The following is a 17,309-nucleotide window of genomic DNA, read 5'->3' as shown; positions in this document are numbered from 1 at the left end:
CTTGCTTTGTATGGTTTTAATGGGGTAATATTGCTTGTAAATCACTGCACTTTAAATCCTTGGATAGAGGACAGAGTAGACATGTGTCTAGATGGGCGGGGTATAAATTTAATTAATTAAGTAATTGATTTTTAAAAAATAAATGACATTTCTCTAACCAGTGGTATGCAGGAACAAAATCAGTATTTCATCTCTAACTCTGCAGCTTAACATTGGGAAATTAATGTATCAATCTGCACATCATACAAAATCCCCCAACATATTGTTTTGAATTTCCCACCACTTTATGCATATAGCGGGTGTCTGAACATCCTCATTATCTGATTCAGTCCTATGAGCTATTATTCTACAAAATGCACGAGAATACATTAGTCCAATGCTACAGTGGGTTGACTGATCATATTTACAGTTTCTAGGAGTTGAGGACAACTATGAAGAAGAAAAGAGACAGGACTCCTCCATGCTGACTGCTTTCCTACAAGTGTTCCATTTTGAAAGGCAGGTAGGCACCACTAACAGAACTAGAGAGCCATGACTTTGGGAAGTGTATAATCATAAATTAATGGAGTTGGAAAAAGCCTTTGAGATCGAGCATAACCTCTTGCTTCTTACAGGAATCAAAGTTAAAGTATACCTGACAGATGGATATCAAACTTCCTCCTTCAATGTTGAAGTGCTTACCACCTCCCAAGGTAATTGGTTCCATTCTTGTACTGCTCTAACAGTTAAGAAGTTTTCCCAGTATTCAAATCTGGCATCTTGTAACTTAAGCCCGTTATTGGGTGTCTGAAACTCTGGAAAAATTGAGAACAGATCTTGCCCCTCCTCCATATGACAAATATTCAACTATTGGAAAAGTGCTATCGTATTTCCCCTCAGTCTGCTTTTCTCAAGGCTAAACATGCCCAGTTCTTTCAGTCTCTCCTCACAGTGCTTGGTTTCCAGTTCCCTGATCAACCTTGTTGCCCTCCTTTGAACCTACTCCAGTTTGTCTGCTTCCTTCTTAAAGTGTGGTGCCCAGAACTGGAAACAGTACTCAAGATGAGGAGTAATGGGTGCTGATTAGAAGGAAATGAGTACTTCTCAGGATTGGGAGCCTATTCTTCTATTAATGGAGCCTAAAATAGCATTTGCTTTTTTGCATTCACATCACACTGTTGGCTCATATTCAGCTGGTGATCTAAAACAATTCCAAAATCCTTCTAACCCATAGTATTGCTGAGCCAAGTATCATCTAGTAGCTGTGCATTTGGTTTCTTTTTCCTAACTGTAGAACTTTGCATTTATCCCTGTTCACTTCTAACCAGACAGGGAAGGAGGCCTATGGCCTGTGAGGCTGTCTGATTGGGAATACCTTCGCTGCCAGCCTTAGTGTCACTTCGGAATATGCAGTGCTCATCTTTGATGAAGTGTCCGCTCAGGACGATGTCTTGCCTCCTTTCAGCATCTTCTCGACCAACCCTGTTCGAGACAGAGCACAGTTACTCAGGAATTGAGGGACCAACTGCAAAATATTCTGAGTGGGTGCTCTTCTGAAGTTAATAATCAAGTTTCTCAGACAATCTATTTGTAAGCAGGCAGGAAAGTGAGGGATTATTGTTGCAGGATAGCACACCAGTTCTTACTTAGTTGTTTTGGTTGTGACACAGAAAAACTTCAACAGACTGCCATGCAATGTTATTGCCTCTTAATACATAAGCTGTTCTGCCAGTGCCACTGAGATCGACATACCAGCAAACAGGCTGTATGGAATTTCACTTCTGTGAATATAAGAAGCAGTAGCAGTTCATTTTCGGAGTATCTTCCAGAAAGTTTAACAGAAATGACTCAGGCACTAATTACACATAGGGGGGGAAAACTTAAGCATGAGTAGTTGTTGCCAAAATTTGGATGGAGACAAATGTGCCTCCTTCTGAAAGCAGCACTGTGTGGCACCTGTGTTTAGTTGTACTCATAGTTACTGATCTGGTAAATGATATGTGAACAGAAGCCTGTTTCTGTACATAGACCTTCTTAGAGGAATCGGTATAAATAATTATGATGGTGATGTCCCATCAAGTCCATTCTAGGATTTTCTAGGTATCCAGTATCCAGAAGGGGTTTATCACTCCATTCTTCAGGGATTACTCTGGATTGTATAGTTTGCCCAAGGCTACATGTGCTGGCTTTTCTCCCCAGAGGCACAATGGGCAACCAAACCCCTAACCTCTGGCTCCGTAGCCAAGTACTCCATCTAACTGAACTATCTAGCCTTCAATTGGTGCACGTACACACATTTACACAGAGAGAGAATGTAGTCATATGTGCAAAAACACACAAAATCAGAAGCAAAATCCTGCTATGTGAAAGCAATGAATCCTTACTATTATTATGTATCTTGTACAGTTCACTAGCATGTCTTTTTTGAGCCATATAGTATAAAATAAAATAAACATTTAATAGAATGGAAATCCCAAGGTCGGTGACATCCCCCATCTTAGAGGGTTAAAAAGGGTATCTGACTCTGAAGAGGTCCTGCCACTAGTCAGTGCAGACAATACTATGTTGGATCTTGTTCAAAGCATTTCAGTTAATTTCTAGGGAGTTGTTTCTGCTATGCAGCTCACAGTGGGAGGCATTTGAATGTAAGATATCTCATGTTAAACCATACCAAAGCTAATCCTCTTTATCCTTGGAAAGTTGCTTGCTGTCAACATGTTCATTACCTGGTTATTCCATCTTTAATGTAGTATAGAAGGCACTCAGACATCAGCGGATCCTCATTCAGGTTGACTAGATGTGGTGTCTAAGACAGACAAAGAGAAAGTAAAAGAAATAAATTAAACTACTTTTCTCTTCCTGGGTAGAGGGCTAGCTATACCCTTCTGCTCTCAGTTGAAAGGAATCCATTTTGATAATACATGGCACCCTACAACATTTGGATATTGGAAGCACTAGTGCATGTGCCCCAACAGTGGCCTGACCTCCTTTGCTGTTCTGAGGTCATATTTGTAGATACCTTCAAAAACATTGGGAGACCATGATGTTTGGCACCTACCTCACATACTTGGAAATGCTTAAAGCTTGCACTTAAATGTGATAACAAACACAGTCCTATGCTTGAAGTTGGCAAAGCCACTTGTATCCCTGCATGGCTGAATATCTGAATATAATTTTTCTTGTCCAAAAATATAACTTTTTTAGTCCTGGCTAAGTTTCATTGGAAAAGGTAGAACTTGCTTCTACGTAAACATACATAAGGTTGCACTGCATGAATCCAGTCTAACGACCTCCTTGGAAAACAGCTTTGAAATTACATTTTATCATTGATTTTAACTTTTATGTACAACTTTATCATCTCAAGCAACCAATTGTAAAAGTAATGAATGTATTCCCTAAACAAATATATAAGCAGATCAAAACAATGAGATTAAAACTTCTTCATGTTGCTGTACCATGAAGAGTTGTATTCCTAGTTTAGACAAGGAATTCATTTCTACATTTTATAGCACACTTTCACTCAATAGTCTTGCTTGAGGGCACAAAACAAAATGGGGGGGGGGTCCCTGACTGGCAGATAAGGAACAAATGTATGAATCAGAGTGGTTCAAAAACAGGAAGGTATCATGCGGCTTTCTAAAGATCAGCTGGTTTATTGAAGGGAACTGGAGTCATTAAATCCCTTAATCAAATTCATTCCATCAGGGTATTTCACTGATTGATGATCAAGGTTGCATGAAATCTATATGGTCTTCGGAAGTTTCCTTCTCTTAAATTAAATTTATACATCCAAAATGGAAACAACAATGACCTACACCACTCAAGCATTTTTTCATGCTCAACACAAATTCATACATAAAGTATTTTTTTAAAAAAGGTTTGATGGATATGATGATTCATCCTAGTGAATCAAATTGGTAAAACATCATACACTCATTAAGGAACTGTATACCACTGGAAGTGACGGGAGTCTTTAGTCAGTATGCACAGTATAACTGCAAAGGTCTCACACCAGCCTGAGTTTGAGTCATGCATCATGCTAGAATAACTTTCTGAAGAATACAGTTATTGCCACTTTTATCATATCATTTTAAACACCATGCAAGTCATACTAGAGATTATTTATTCATGCAAGAGCTGGGAATCTGCACAGAGCAAATAAGAATACTCAAATAAAACTAAACCTTAAATACTTTCAGATTTGTAACACCAGGGACTGTAGAATCTTCTTTTGTATGATATATAAAGCTTTTCCTGCAAACATAAGTTCCTAGCTGATATACTGTGCTTTTGTGCTATCAGATGTCCAGCACATGGAGTCGCAGGTTGGCATTGTTGGGCAGCTGTCAAGGTTCCTCCCCACACATAGTGCATATTTTTTCTGCATCACTCTGCTTTTTGTGACAGTGGCTTCTGATTCTGCCTGATCAAGTCTGGCTCTGCCATTAGGTAGAACAAGGAAGCTATCTGAGGCAGCAGATATTGGGTGTCAGGAAAGGCAGCAAATATTACTGACATAATATTATCTGCCTGTTTATCTATCTGTATGTCTGTTTGTCCTTACTACCCCTGATGGTGAGATATGCTCAGTTCATGGGATTTTTTGTTTCATACTGTATTTTTCTGTGTATAAAATGACACTTTTTCCTAAAATAATTAAAGGAAAAATTGACGGTTGTTTTATACATGGAAGTAAGGAGCGGGAGGGATCAAAGCGTTTTCCCCCTTTTTACAAAGAAAATGGAGGGGGAAAGTGATTCCTCCTTTCCCCCTACATTTTCATTGCAAAAAGAAGCTTTCCCTGTCCACATTTTGCAAAGAAAATTGAGGGGAAAAGTGGTTCCTCCTGTCCCCCTTCATTTTCATTGCAAAAAGCTGCTTTCCCCCTCCACTTTCTTGCAAAGAAAGAAATGTTGGGTTGGAAAAGTGGGGGGCGTCTTATACATGGGGCATCTTATACACGGAAAAATACATTATGTCAAAATTGGATCTGAATATTAAACACCTTGAAATGGATGGTTGGGGAGGCTATCTTTTGCTGCTGTAACTCAGGCAACAAAATCTCTTTGGGTGACTATGCATATGATCAGTATACAGCATGCCAGCAGCAATAACAACTGCAGGAATTTCCAATAGTGGTAAACCCTCACTTGCTCATATGGGAAGAAAGGACATTTTAGATTGTTGTAGCAAAAGTAATTGTCTTGTGGATTCTACCTGGACACAGAACTCTGTTTTTGCTGTTTAACCAGATCGACAAGCAAGTGGCAATGATGGCTAAGAGTGGTAGCCACTGCTACCTATATACTCCTTGTTTTTCAGTTTGAGCTACTTTAGCTGCCTTTCCTAATTACTCGTTTGCCCACTCTGGTGAGTGGAATGGGAATCAACTTGTTGCTCCTCAGAAAAACACAGGAGCCATTGTTCCTTTTGCAGGTGGCAGGAGGACAAGTCAAGCACAACAGAAGCAGCCACATCAATGCCTGCTTTCTTCATCCATGTGACAGACAGGGAGGAGAGGGTGTGTTACAGCATGTGGCAGCAACAACAGCTTGCAGAGGGATCCAAAGGAAGGCTCTTTGCCTTTGAGGAAGATTCTTAGTTTTATCAACATGCCGAAGATCTGTTCAATCTATGGCATCTCTATGGAAGAACAGGAAAGACTCCTACATAAACTCTTGGAAAGCTAAGCATATATAGATGATACTATGTTAGAAAGATCAGTGGTATGTGTAGACAAAGCTGAGCCAATCTACAATATAAAGCAGCTTCCTAAGCGAACCCACCCCATTCTGGAGCAGACCCTGAAGCCAATATTTAAGGAACATAGTCACCTAAATATAAACTAGAGTTGGTCTTAAAGCTCAGAATCTGTGGAACCTAAGTAATCTGTTTAGGTCTCAAAATATAAACAAACAGCTCCAGTACAACTTCAGTTATAGATTTTAAAATCTCGTGGATTTTTTAAAAAGTGTAACTCTTTGAAATGGATGGGTCCTTATCAACATTAATTTTACTTTTATTCTCAGTTTATTCCTCACTCTTCCCCCCCCAAGGATATTTTATCATATTGTGACAGCTTTTCTCAACATAGCACAGAAAATCAACTACTGTAATTATGCATTTCAAATCAATTAACCACTTGTCAGGAGGAAGGCAATCAAGAGATTAAAATCAAATGATTGATAGCCTTGGTTATAACTGCAAACAGAAACATGAACAAGCACCCAGTAGCAACTACTACGGTTGAGTTCACTTATCCTGACCCTGAGCTATCAGCAGCTCAGGGCTCCCTGCAGTCAACAGACAGTATAATGCAGAACTCTCTCTCTGCTAATGGGAGAGGGACTGTATAACCGTCTTGGACATTGGGCAGCATATCTAGCCATATGGCTTAATAATCAAGCTCATTACATCACCCCATGAAATTATCTGGATTACATAATTCAAAGAAAGCTTGCTCTACCTTGTTGTGTTTTTTATGTATTACTTACTGCAAAACAGCTTGTAAAACAGTGCTTCTACTCACTATTCTAGCAAGTAGTACAGAATTAAGTACTCTTAGCACAAGACAGAATAAGCATGTCTCATGTCATAGGATAAAATATGTTTTAAAAGAGAATCACACAGATCACTCCAACACAACCTTCCAGACCAACCTTCTTGGGGGAATGTACCCCTACACTCTCCAGGAAAACATCCTGGGGGTTAACTGGTAGTGGCTACATAGCAAAAAAGGGGGAAAGAAAAACAAATTAAATGTGCAATAATCATTATGACAATCTTGATGAACATAGGAACCAACTTAAGGAAATAATATCTGGCCTTTCTTCTAGGGACTATAGTTTAGTATCTTGGTTACCTTCCACTGCACTGTGCTAGTAGACCAGTTACTGGTATGTATGTATGTATGTATGTATGTATGTATGTATGTATGTATGTATGTATGTATGTATGTATGTATGTATGTATGTATTTATTTATTTATTTATTTATTTATTTATTTATTTATTTATTTATTTATTTATTTATTTATATCCCGCCTATCTGGTCAATATGACCACTCTAGGCGGCTTATGTTATGTTATACAACCAATATGAACAGTCTCCTGGCCTGCCCTGTTACACCACTATGTTGTTGTTGTTGTTGTTGTTGTTGTTGTTGTTGTTGTTGTTGTTGTTGTTGGGACTGCTATCAAATATCTCCTTACACTGCCTTGAAGAGAAAAAAATAGGTGCTTAGAGAGTGTTTTTTGTTGTTGTTGTTTTGGGGGTTTTTTTGAGGGTTTTTTTTAATTATTACTTTTGCTAGCAATGAGAATAAATTATTCGGGAATCAGACACATTGATGGAATAAAAGTCTGCTACTATTGGCAACATCTGGATAATAACTGGAAAGATTGTTGCCTTCTGCTTTCTTTGTGGGCAATCCAGATGTATCTGGAATCAGAATGCTGGGCTAGACAGACCATTGATCTGAACTAGACAGATTATTGGCCTGAATCAGCAGATTACTTTTTATAGTCTTATTCTTAAGACTATAGTTGTGCTGCTGAATGAAAGACTTCATCTCAATCTCTCAGTGATTCAATAGCCATGGATCTTGCAGCAGTAATGTAATACTGTTCTATCGCTAAGTGCGTGCAAAATATACAGCAGTGGAAGAACACCCAAAACTAGTTCTAACAGCGACAAAGCACCAGTACAACTGCATTACAAGACTCCAGAGCAGGAGGGGAGTATAGTCTTCTACTCAAAAACCAACAAATTATACACATCAAAAGATTGTTATACATCAAGAGAAAGAACTAATACATAAAGACATTTCTGTTGTGCATACCTGTCTTTCTAGGACAGGTTGATTTTTAAAATTATTATTAATACACAGTGCTGCACAGATAGCACATTCCAAGATATATCTGAACACTGCAGAATAAACAGAAAAGGAATCCTACCTTTTTAGGAGAGAACACCCCCAGTGTACCACCATCTTCTCTCATAGCCACTCCCATTTCTGCAAGCAAAGCTTCCCTAGAAAATATCAAAAGAAAGATCTGAAATCTCTGCTGGGGCCTGTCTCTTGTCCTGGCGATGCAGACATCCTCAGGAAGAGAAAGCACCACACTGTCTGAGCAGAATTAATGCCTGTATGTATACATCATAAAAACAGAAGGACTTAGGAAGAGTAGATGTGGATAAGGAATGGACAAAGAACAGGGGGGGAGTGGCAAAGATCTTGACAACAGCTCCAGGACACAGAATAAGTGAAAATAACAGAGGAAACACAAGCCAGAGTGAGAGATGAATGGATTCTCCTGTTTTTCCATATGTTAGTGAGATAAGTAGGAAGTAATTGCGCTCCAACATTTGACACATTTTTTTTTGTTTTAAAACAAGGGTCTCAAGTAGCCCTTATTGGTCCAACAATTCCTAAATTTGCAGCTCTCAGACTGTGCATAAGTCACTACAAGTTACCAGTATACTATTTGAACATAATGCCAGGAACAGACTGTTGCACATATGGCTTTAACATTTTAATACATGTGGCTCACCAGTGCAAGGAGCATTTCCCTGCCACTGCAGAAGCAAAGTCTAACAGTGGCACATGAACTCTCTTCTTGAGATGGTGTTGACGTCACATGATAAAATATCGCATACGGTTTACATGAAGGCGTCTTCATGTAGTTTAAGGCACATAAGGTATGTATTGCTCAGATCAACCTCAAAGTAATCACCTTGCTGAATGAATAAAGATGTTGCACTGAAGCAAAACACTGAAACACATTAGATTGGTGCCTTACTACTAGATAAGCAGTAATGTAATAAACAAAACAAAACAAACAAACAGAATCAAATGTGAATTTTTTATCATGAATACACAATCCGGACTCACAGCTCAATCCTTACCTCTCCATCCGAATTGCTTCTGTCCTACGTAGCTTTTCCTCCCATGTTTCATTCAGTTCAGCAATGATCTTCTCTGTTTCCTGCAAAGTATACATGAAACATCAACAGATTGAACTGGATACATTTGACCTGCAATCTTTTATGCAGTGATCATCACCTTTACTGGTGTTTGAATTCACTATGTTAAAAAGTAACTTACAGTTAGAGTAGGCCTATTTGAATCAAGTGAACTTGTGGAGAAATTGACTATCAAGCCTCATTGATACAATGGGCCTACTCTAGTGTGATTTACTAAGCAACAGGATTTGGGCCACTGGAACTTCAGCAATTGTGTCAATGGTCTATGATCAGGAAGCTTAATTGTCTATGGCCAAACACTTGATAGGACTTTAGGGCCCTAGAGATGCTCTGTTCTGTGAATTTAACTGACTGATTTCAATGGTGCTGAGTAGGGTAGGGTAAAAGCCACAAAAATGATACTAAGGGGTCTTATGCAGCTTATCAGCCACATGCTGCCCAGCTACAAGCTAAATGCATGATCTAAACTCATTTAACGGGTAGCTTGAATTTTTCTCTCTCCTCATATACTCTTTTTTTAGGACAATAATGCTTAAACGCAATCATATTGCTTGAAATGAAATTTCTTTCCCTGTATCTCCGCAGTACCAATATGCTATGCACAATCCTGGGTCTCACCTTCAGTCTCTCAATGGCCTCTTCACTACCTGGAGCAAACATCATGCGTTCATGGAGACTGGAGACAGAAGCGGCTCGGCTGGACAAGGCGGAGAGTGAGGAGGAGGGGCTCATTCCTACCAAAGCATTGGTCACTGTGGAGAGATTGTCATGGCGTTGACTCATATCTGCCACTCTACGGTTATCATTATTGTTCTCAAAGTCGGACATGTCTATGGGGTTCAGGAAGGGAGAAAGAAGAGGGAAAGACACGAGACAAGAAGGAAGGAAGGAAAAGATAGAGAAAAGAATTGCATTTGGGAAATAGCAACATGATGCAATGAGGAGAAAGATAGAAAATCAACAAAGAGATAACGCAGACAGTAACATAGCTAGAGATGCCAGGGCAAGATCCTCACACCAGCTCAAGCATTCACTCTACGCCCTGTGCAGCTTCTCTTACGCACTAATGCAACAGATTTTATTCATTTCTGTCCCTTGAGAGAAACAGACAGCACGCTTTTTCTGAGTTTCTCCAACAGCATTCTATGGAAGTGACAGTGAAATTACTGGTGACTGTGTCCGTTAATGACCTGCAGAAGGCAAAGTATCTCTTTTTTTTTAAACTGGCTTTCCAAAAGCTGAAAATGTTTTTTAATTCTTGAAAACTACTCTGCAAACCTTATTAAAGGGTCAAGGCCAAAACAAAACAAAAAAGGAATAACGTAATAGGGTCTGAAACATAACTTGACTTGTGAATGTGGATAAGATGACATCTACCTGCATGTCTACATATAAGGTCCACTGGAACATCCATTCAGGAATTCCTGCTGAAAACAAATGCTGAAAGAGCTAGAACCATCTAGCTTTCTGTATTTGAATATCCAAAAAATATCTTAACAGAAGACTGTTCTCTAGCTTCCTATGTCAAGGGACACTGACCATGTAAGAAGTAATCACAGGATCCTTCTCTGAAGCCCTATGATTATGGATCTATAGATTAGATCTATAGATTATAGATTTAGTCCATAAAATGCTCTCACCAGAGAAGCCTGCCTTCCACCAACACTGTTGCCATTTTAGTGCATGTCAAAACTCATTTATTTGCATTTAAAGTGTTTCACTTCATCTAGTCTGCTTTGCTGTTCTTATGTTGTTAATTTGTTTTTATTGTGATGTGCTTTTACAATTTTTATAGTATATAGTTTATAGTATATTTATGCCCCTTGTATAGCTGATATTCTAGGATAAAGTGTTGAAAATATGTTACTAAATAAGCACATAATACATAAACATGACACAGCTTGTAAATGTGGGCACTGAGTTATAAGAGTTTCCAGTGAGAACTGAATGCTCAAGTTAGAGAAATGTTCCAGAAATGTTCCTTTGCCTGAAGATTGTATATTCACATTCTTTTCCCTTATTGCTGCAAACTTCAGAATTAGAGGTTACAACTATCTCAAGACATTTTGCCACTTGAAGCAAAGAACAAGATGGCACTCCACCCTTGTTCTGTGTACGGAAGCCAATTGGAACCAGCAGCTGAATCTCATTTTAATACTGGAGACTGGTCAGGGGCATCCCAATTGCATCTGAAACATCAGAGAACTTTAGGAAACATAGCCACAGGCCATGTGGCATACACAGGTGTGTGGATCTAAGAAAAACACCAAGGTGGGTGTGATTCTGCTGCCTTCTGGCATCAGCCACTTGAGGTGACTGCCTCATTCCGGCTAATGACAGGGCCAGCCCTGCTACATGTCGGTGAACAGGTAACAAGTCATGAAGCCATTCACAAGATTAGTACAGTTATTTTTAAAGAAGCTAACTGTGGTTCCATAGAATTGGGAGTAGAAGGCAGCATGTAGGCATGACTGACCCAAAGGTCAATGGTAGGAGGTACTTATTAGGAAAAGGCTCTGATAACTTGCTTAGCACACCCAATCTAGTTCCACTGGGGTCTCTTCCACAGACACAGAGCTCCTTGCCCAATTCTCACCAAAATTAATTTCAGTCTTTAATGTATTTACTCACACCTATTGATTTCAACTGGAAACAAATTGCCAGTGAAATACTATGCATGTCTCAATAGTCTGGATTCCCTTGCCTTCAAACCAAGATAATTCTATTTCACCTATTTCTCTTGTTGGCATTACATTAGAAAGATGCAGCTATTCTACAATTTTCTCCCTAGCTGCTTATCAACTTCTTCAATATGCAACATAGGCATAAGAATAAAACGATGGAATGATGTTAAATGTCCCAAAGACTCTTGTTCTTTCATATGTTGCATCTGCCACATAAATGCTACTGATAAATATATTTAAATGTGGATTAGTTAATGGACAGTGCAAAAACAAGGAGCCCACACATGAGCAGTATATAAGTATCTGGGGCTCTACTAGGAGAATTCACACACAGCTAATATCAGTGTGCCAGAATTTCTTCAAATCCATGAATGCTGCATGTTAACAACACATTGGTTTTATGAGATTTGCATACTGAGTAAAAATCATTTCTAGCAGAAAAATTAATAGATTACAGCTGTGTTAGTATAGGATTAACTATTTATAAGAACTTGAAATTGGAAACTGTACGTAATTTCCACTTTTGGCAAAGGTCTGTTTGGAAATTTTATTTGAAAAACCAGGAGACATTTCCTTTGGGTACTTCTAGACAGTCCTTTTATTGTGTCACTGCCCTATAATGTTGCATGTCATGGAATATTGCAGGTCTTGGGGAATCAAATGATATTGCTTTTGTTTTGCAACCTTTGCACATTCAACCATGGCTTCTTCCACATAAACTTCACCAAAAATCCATTAAAAATTAAGAGTGAAGTAGCCAGCTGCACAGCACCTTGGGAGTAGTACCATTAGAGATCACCTGCGAGAAGCATGCTTTGGTGTAGATTGGGTTAGGATAGCTGCTGTCATAGTCTGTTTGGTATTATAAAAGCCTGAAGATGCTCAGCACTGAGATGATGGCAAATAGTGTGAATATTCGGTTTCTTGAGCCAAAATTCTGGATTGACCTTCCTTCTTCACCTGCTTGCATTGTTTTAAGGGACAGAGAAATAGAGAGATGGTAGTCCATGCCATGTATCTTTGTATTGATAAGATCAAAGACATCTGACATCCATGAACTGAAAGCTTTAAACTATGTTTTCTTGCAGCTTCTTTGTGCATATTTTTAAATACAACAAAGCATCCCTCAGACTCTCATTTTTGCAGCAAAAAATTAACCTGGGCATTCCAGATACAGCCACAGGATGCGACGTAAAGCATGTAAGCTGTTCTTTCCTCTGCTGCTAAATATTCAGCATCTGTTCTCAATCTTGGCTGGAACCCAACAGAGCCTGAAACCCAGGCTTCTCTCCGCCACCCCTATATAAAGTTTTACATTTCAAGAAAGGCTTGAGCACTAGGGAACATTTTTGCCTCAGTTTCATCCATCACTAACCCTCACAAATCTTTTGAGGCGGGCAGGCAGCAGAATAAATAAGGACACTGTTTCTTGGTGCAGATTTGTAAACAAGCAGTGAAGTGCTAACACTATGACTAAGGCAAAATGATTAAATTAATCATTAGAAATACAGACAAATATAAAATCAGAGAATTGAAAAGTTAGCTGGGATTTCAGATTAATACATCATATATCCAAAATATAATGAACAACAGAATTATTGTTATACAATTTTATGCTTTAATCTAACTCAAGGAGATTGGGAGGGACAGAATATGTGCAGCTTGGAGAGTTTACTTCCAAGACCTAGTTGATGTTTTGATACACCAGCCATTAAAGTAATCTTCCCTAATATTGTGCTTTCCAAATATCAATGGCTACAATTACTACAGCTATGTTGTCTACGGGTTGTTGGGCACAGCAGTCCAATGTGTCTAAAGAACACCATGTTGGGCATGTTGGAAGGTTCTACTTGCCTACCCTTGCTTTACTTGTGTGCTTTCATCAGAGCGTAGGCTGAACTGATCACAAACAAGGCACAGGCTGCAGGGCCCTCTAGCATGCCAGCAAAAGCCAGATGCATTTTGTCAAGCCCCAACACCAGAGGGGCTCCTCCAGCAGTGTTCCTGATAGGCACAACCATACAACCAACAGGAGGGCCAAAAAGAGTTATTGGTTATATTTGTGCCTCTGGTGGCCTGAAGCGCATCTTAGGGCTTCCTGGGAGGCTATTTTCTCCACTCCCAGGTTGAATATATTGGTTAACACCCCACCCCCACCCCCGCAGAAGCAGCAACAGCAGCCGCACCAAGCAGAAGGAAACACAATTACAGCATGGAGAAAGGAAACAGCATGAGCAAAACCTGCACAGAGTTTTTTCAGTGGAGATACAACACTGTCAAGCTAAGGTGAAGAATTGCTGGCTTTCATCAAAAGACAAAACTAACTCAAATATAACTGGATTAACGTGTTCATTTAATTCATGGATGAACTTGTCAATCACAGCTAAGAAAAAAATAATCACTTCACACTAGGGGTTGGGAAAATTGTGGCCCTCCAGATGTTGCTGAATTACAACACCTATCATCCCACATCAATACCTATGTAGTCCAGAGGTGATGAAAGTTGCAATCCAGCAATATATAAATGGCCACATATTTGCATCACCATGTTTTAGGGCAGCCATTCTCAACAGAGGCCATATGGCTACCTGTGAGGCCATGGCACATTTGAAGGGGGCACAGACTGAAAACAATTCTTCACACACCACCTGTAAGGTTTGTCATGTGACTTATACAATTTTGATTCGGCCTCTATTTCTCTCATATTTTGTTTATGGCAATGCCCCCCTCCCAAAAAAATTGAGATTGGCTGCTTTAGAGTATTTTCTGGCAAAATTGTTGGGCTGGGATGGATCCTTTCCTTCTGAAAAAGACAAAAAGGCAAAAGCTTGGTGGGCTCACAACGGGGCTTCTTAATTTGTTCATTTAATTCATGGATGAACTTGTCAAGCACAGCCGAGGAAAAAGAGAATCACTTGACAGTAGGGGTGGGAAAATTGTGGCCCTCCAGATGTTGCTGAAATTACAACACCTATCATCCATAAAGAAAGGCCTTTGTTGCGGATGGCAAGATGCAAGAAACCATATCATTGGTGCCCTATGCACCTTGAAAGTAGCAGGAAGACACAATGTCCACATTTAATGTTATGGCTGGATTTTGTGTCCTATATGTCGAGATCATGGGGGCAATATAGCTGATTGGGAAGGGCAGCTATGAAGGTAAACATGTTCCCAGTTGCTTTGCTGAACTGTAACTGGGTTGCTGAGTCCATTTCTCATGCTGTGCATGTGTTCCTTTGCTATGCCTGAGTCTGTGAGAAGCAATGAAGCACACAGAATACCAGCAATGGGGAATACACACATTTAGGTCCTCCTGGAACAGGATTGGCTAAGAGAGATGAGAAAAGGTTGGGGGAGGGAGAAAAGACAAAGAAAACAAGAGTAGGTTCATCTTATAGGATTAAAGAAACAACACCTGAGGGCTTTTCCACACATCCAGAATCCCTGAAATTTATTCTTAGTGCTTCATTGATATATGCCATGTTCACATACTGCAAAATAGGAATTAGCCACATTGCACTGGGAGCTCTCCTTCACTTCAGTTAAATGGAAAGATGTGTGCTCCAGTTACACATTCCTTTAGACAAATGAAGTAGTGGGGTGGCAAGAAACAAAGCAACCCCCACCCAAAGCAAAAAGAGGGCTAATAAAACAATGAAGCAGGGGCAAGGACAAGCCCTGCCAGTTTCCAGTGGCAATTATACTGTCATTCTGATGGCACCACACCACTCTAGCAGTCACTTCCCCTGTCACAACATCTACTTTCACGATGGTTGCCTGCTCTGTGGACATCAATCAGATCCTTCTAGCAACAAACTACTGCAATTTGAGGGCAAATATAAATAAAGGAATAAATTCCACAGCAAATGCATCTTCTAGAGAAAAGTCATTCAGATCTTCTGTAACCACTAAGCAACAATATTTCAATTATTGCCTAATTAAATTGTTGACAGGAAAGGCCCTGAGATGCATATCCTTCAAGTCAAATAATCCTTTCCCCATTCACAGCCTGGTGGGCTCACAACGGAAGCTGTGGAAGTGCCTGTTGGATTGTAATGTGTTGAGACAATTCTTCACAGGAAGAGAATAAGAGTATTTTTGTTATCCCGTTATTATTGGAATAGTTTGTGTTCTGTGATGTCAAGGCAGCACTGACTTATAGCGACCCTAATAAAGCTTTCAAGGTAAATGACATCTTTAAACAGTAGGATGGTAAGCAGCTTCAAACTGACAAGGAAATGTTGATAGTAATACCCAGAACTGGAAGTGCAAAGAGGAATAATTTTGGAGGGAACTCAGAGGGAACCAACAAGGAAAGAAAGGGTGGAGTCATAAGAGTTCTAGGAAGAGAGTTCCCTTAGCATTGCTCTCCATGAGACACTTGTGGCTTATGGCTGTGCAGCTGCACTTACAGAAGTGCTTACTGCTGGTGGTTGGGAGCATTTCACATGCAACAGGTCCACAATTAACCTTGATAATTATCACCACGTGATAGCTTGAGACAAAACAGCTTGATTTAGATATTTATGGAAAGGTGTACACATGGCCTGTGGTGAGCCACTGCAAGCTTCACAGACATGGACTGACTAGTGCACACGTGGTTACTCTAATGTGTGAGCAGGCCCTTCCCTCCATATTGTTACTTTGAAGTAGACTAAGAAAGCAGTGGAGCTATTAAGCAGAAAGAGCAACCATGCAGCAGGTGGATTCTATTCAAGTGAGCTGAGAGAGACAATGTAGAGAAATACCCTCCCTCAGTCCAAATTCAGTGTCCAGAAAGTCAACATACTGTCAATGATATCTCCCAGGCCCTGGGCATAGAGTAGGTCTCTCAAACGAGCCACTTCATCCTTCAGTTCTCTGATCAGCTTGTTGTTGGGATCTTCATTAATGACAGCATTGCACCTGATCTGTTTAGCACGGTCGGCATATCTGTAGGAACAAGATGCAGTCTAGGTAAAGCACAGCCTGTAAAAAATCTCATATAGCCTGGTATGGAAAAGTAGCTATGAGCTGAACTCCCCAGCCAGGTTTGGAAACTCAAGCTACTTCTTCCCTCATCTAGATGAATTCTAGGTCAGTTTGGGGACAAACTAGACCCGCTGGCACATTCACTTGATTGCATGAGTGTACACTGGAATTCATTCCTCTTCTCAACACATTAGTGGGCCTACGAACACCTTCCCTTTCCACTTGCCCCATCTTCCTTCATTTAAACTCTGAAGTGAAGAACAGCACCTTTTAATATATGCTTCATATCTGAGGTGGGAATAAAAAGTCACCAAAATTTGTATTGTCAAGACAGGAGACACAAGCGATTTTGCAATGTATTAGATATGGAACGGACTAGTTCAACTGTCTTTAAACTAGTTCTGGCCTCCTTCTCAGAAATACTGTATCAGTGAAGCCTTTGAATGCATGCATTGACTTGAATTAGAGTTTGCATGTGAATGCTTTCATTCTTCAATTTCCATACTTTTATGCAGTGCCAAACTGAACATAAGGACAATCTACAAACATACAGAGAAGTTGTGAGACTTCACATGTGCTTGTGACAGCACAGGAAATGTCATCTGAAATGGAGGAGCTCAGTCACTGTAACTAAGAAGCTGTGAGGATGATAAGAGCAGAAAACATGCTGGGAAAGGAGTACAGGAATAC

The 17,309-nt window shown here is 39.8% G+C and overlaps 1 protein-coding gene across 50 annotated transcripts in view; it reads right to left on the bottom strand.

The window, feature by feature from the left end:
• Positions 1-17,309, bottom strand: part of KIF1A (kinesin family member 1A) — a 142,887-nt gene that overhangs the window by 73,260 nt on the left and 52,318 nt on the right. For 24 of the 50 annotated variants that reach the window (XM_078389315.1, XM_078389317.1, XM_078389316.1 and 21 more), the window contains exons 13-19: positions 16,438-16,580; positions 14,950-14,976; positions 9,583-9,794; positions 8,887-8,966; positions 7,935-8,010; positions 2,706-2,785; positions 1,355-1,461 (exon numbers count right to left, since the gene is read on the bottom strand). In XM_078389315.1, the coding sequence (XP_078245441.1) occupies positions 1,355-1,461; positions 2,706-2,785; positions 7,935-8,010; positions 8,887-8,966; positions 9,583-9,794; positions 14,950-14,976; positions 16,438-16,580 (725 nt within the window). The remainder of the gene's footprint in view (positions 1-1,354; positions 1,462-2,705; positions 2,786-7,934; positions 8,011-8,886; positions 8,967-9,582; positions 9,795-14,949; positions 14,977-16,437; positions 16,581-17,309) is intronic. The other 26 variants (XM_078389322.1, XM_078389347.1, XM_078389336.1 and 23 more) reach the window with 3 other exon arrangements.

Source organism: Pogona vitticeps, chromosome 3 (assembly GCF_051106095.1).
Source record: "Pogona vitticeps strain Pit_001003342236 chromosome 3, PviZW2.1, whole genome shotgun sequence".
NCBI classification, from domain to species: Eukaryota; Metazoa; Chordata; class Lepidosauria; order Squamata; family Agamidae; genus Pogona; species Pogona vitticeps.
The sequence above is the reverse complement of the archived record's forward strand: the minus strand, read 5'-3'. Positions and strand labels throughout refer to the sequence as shown.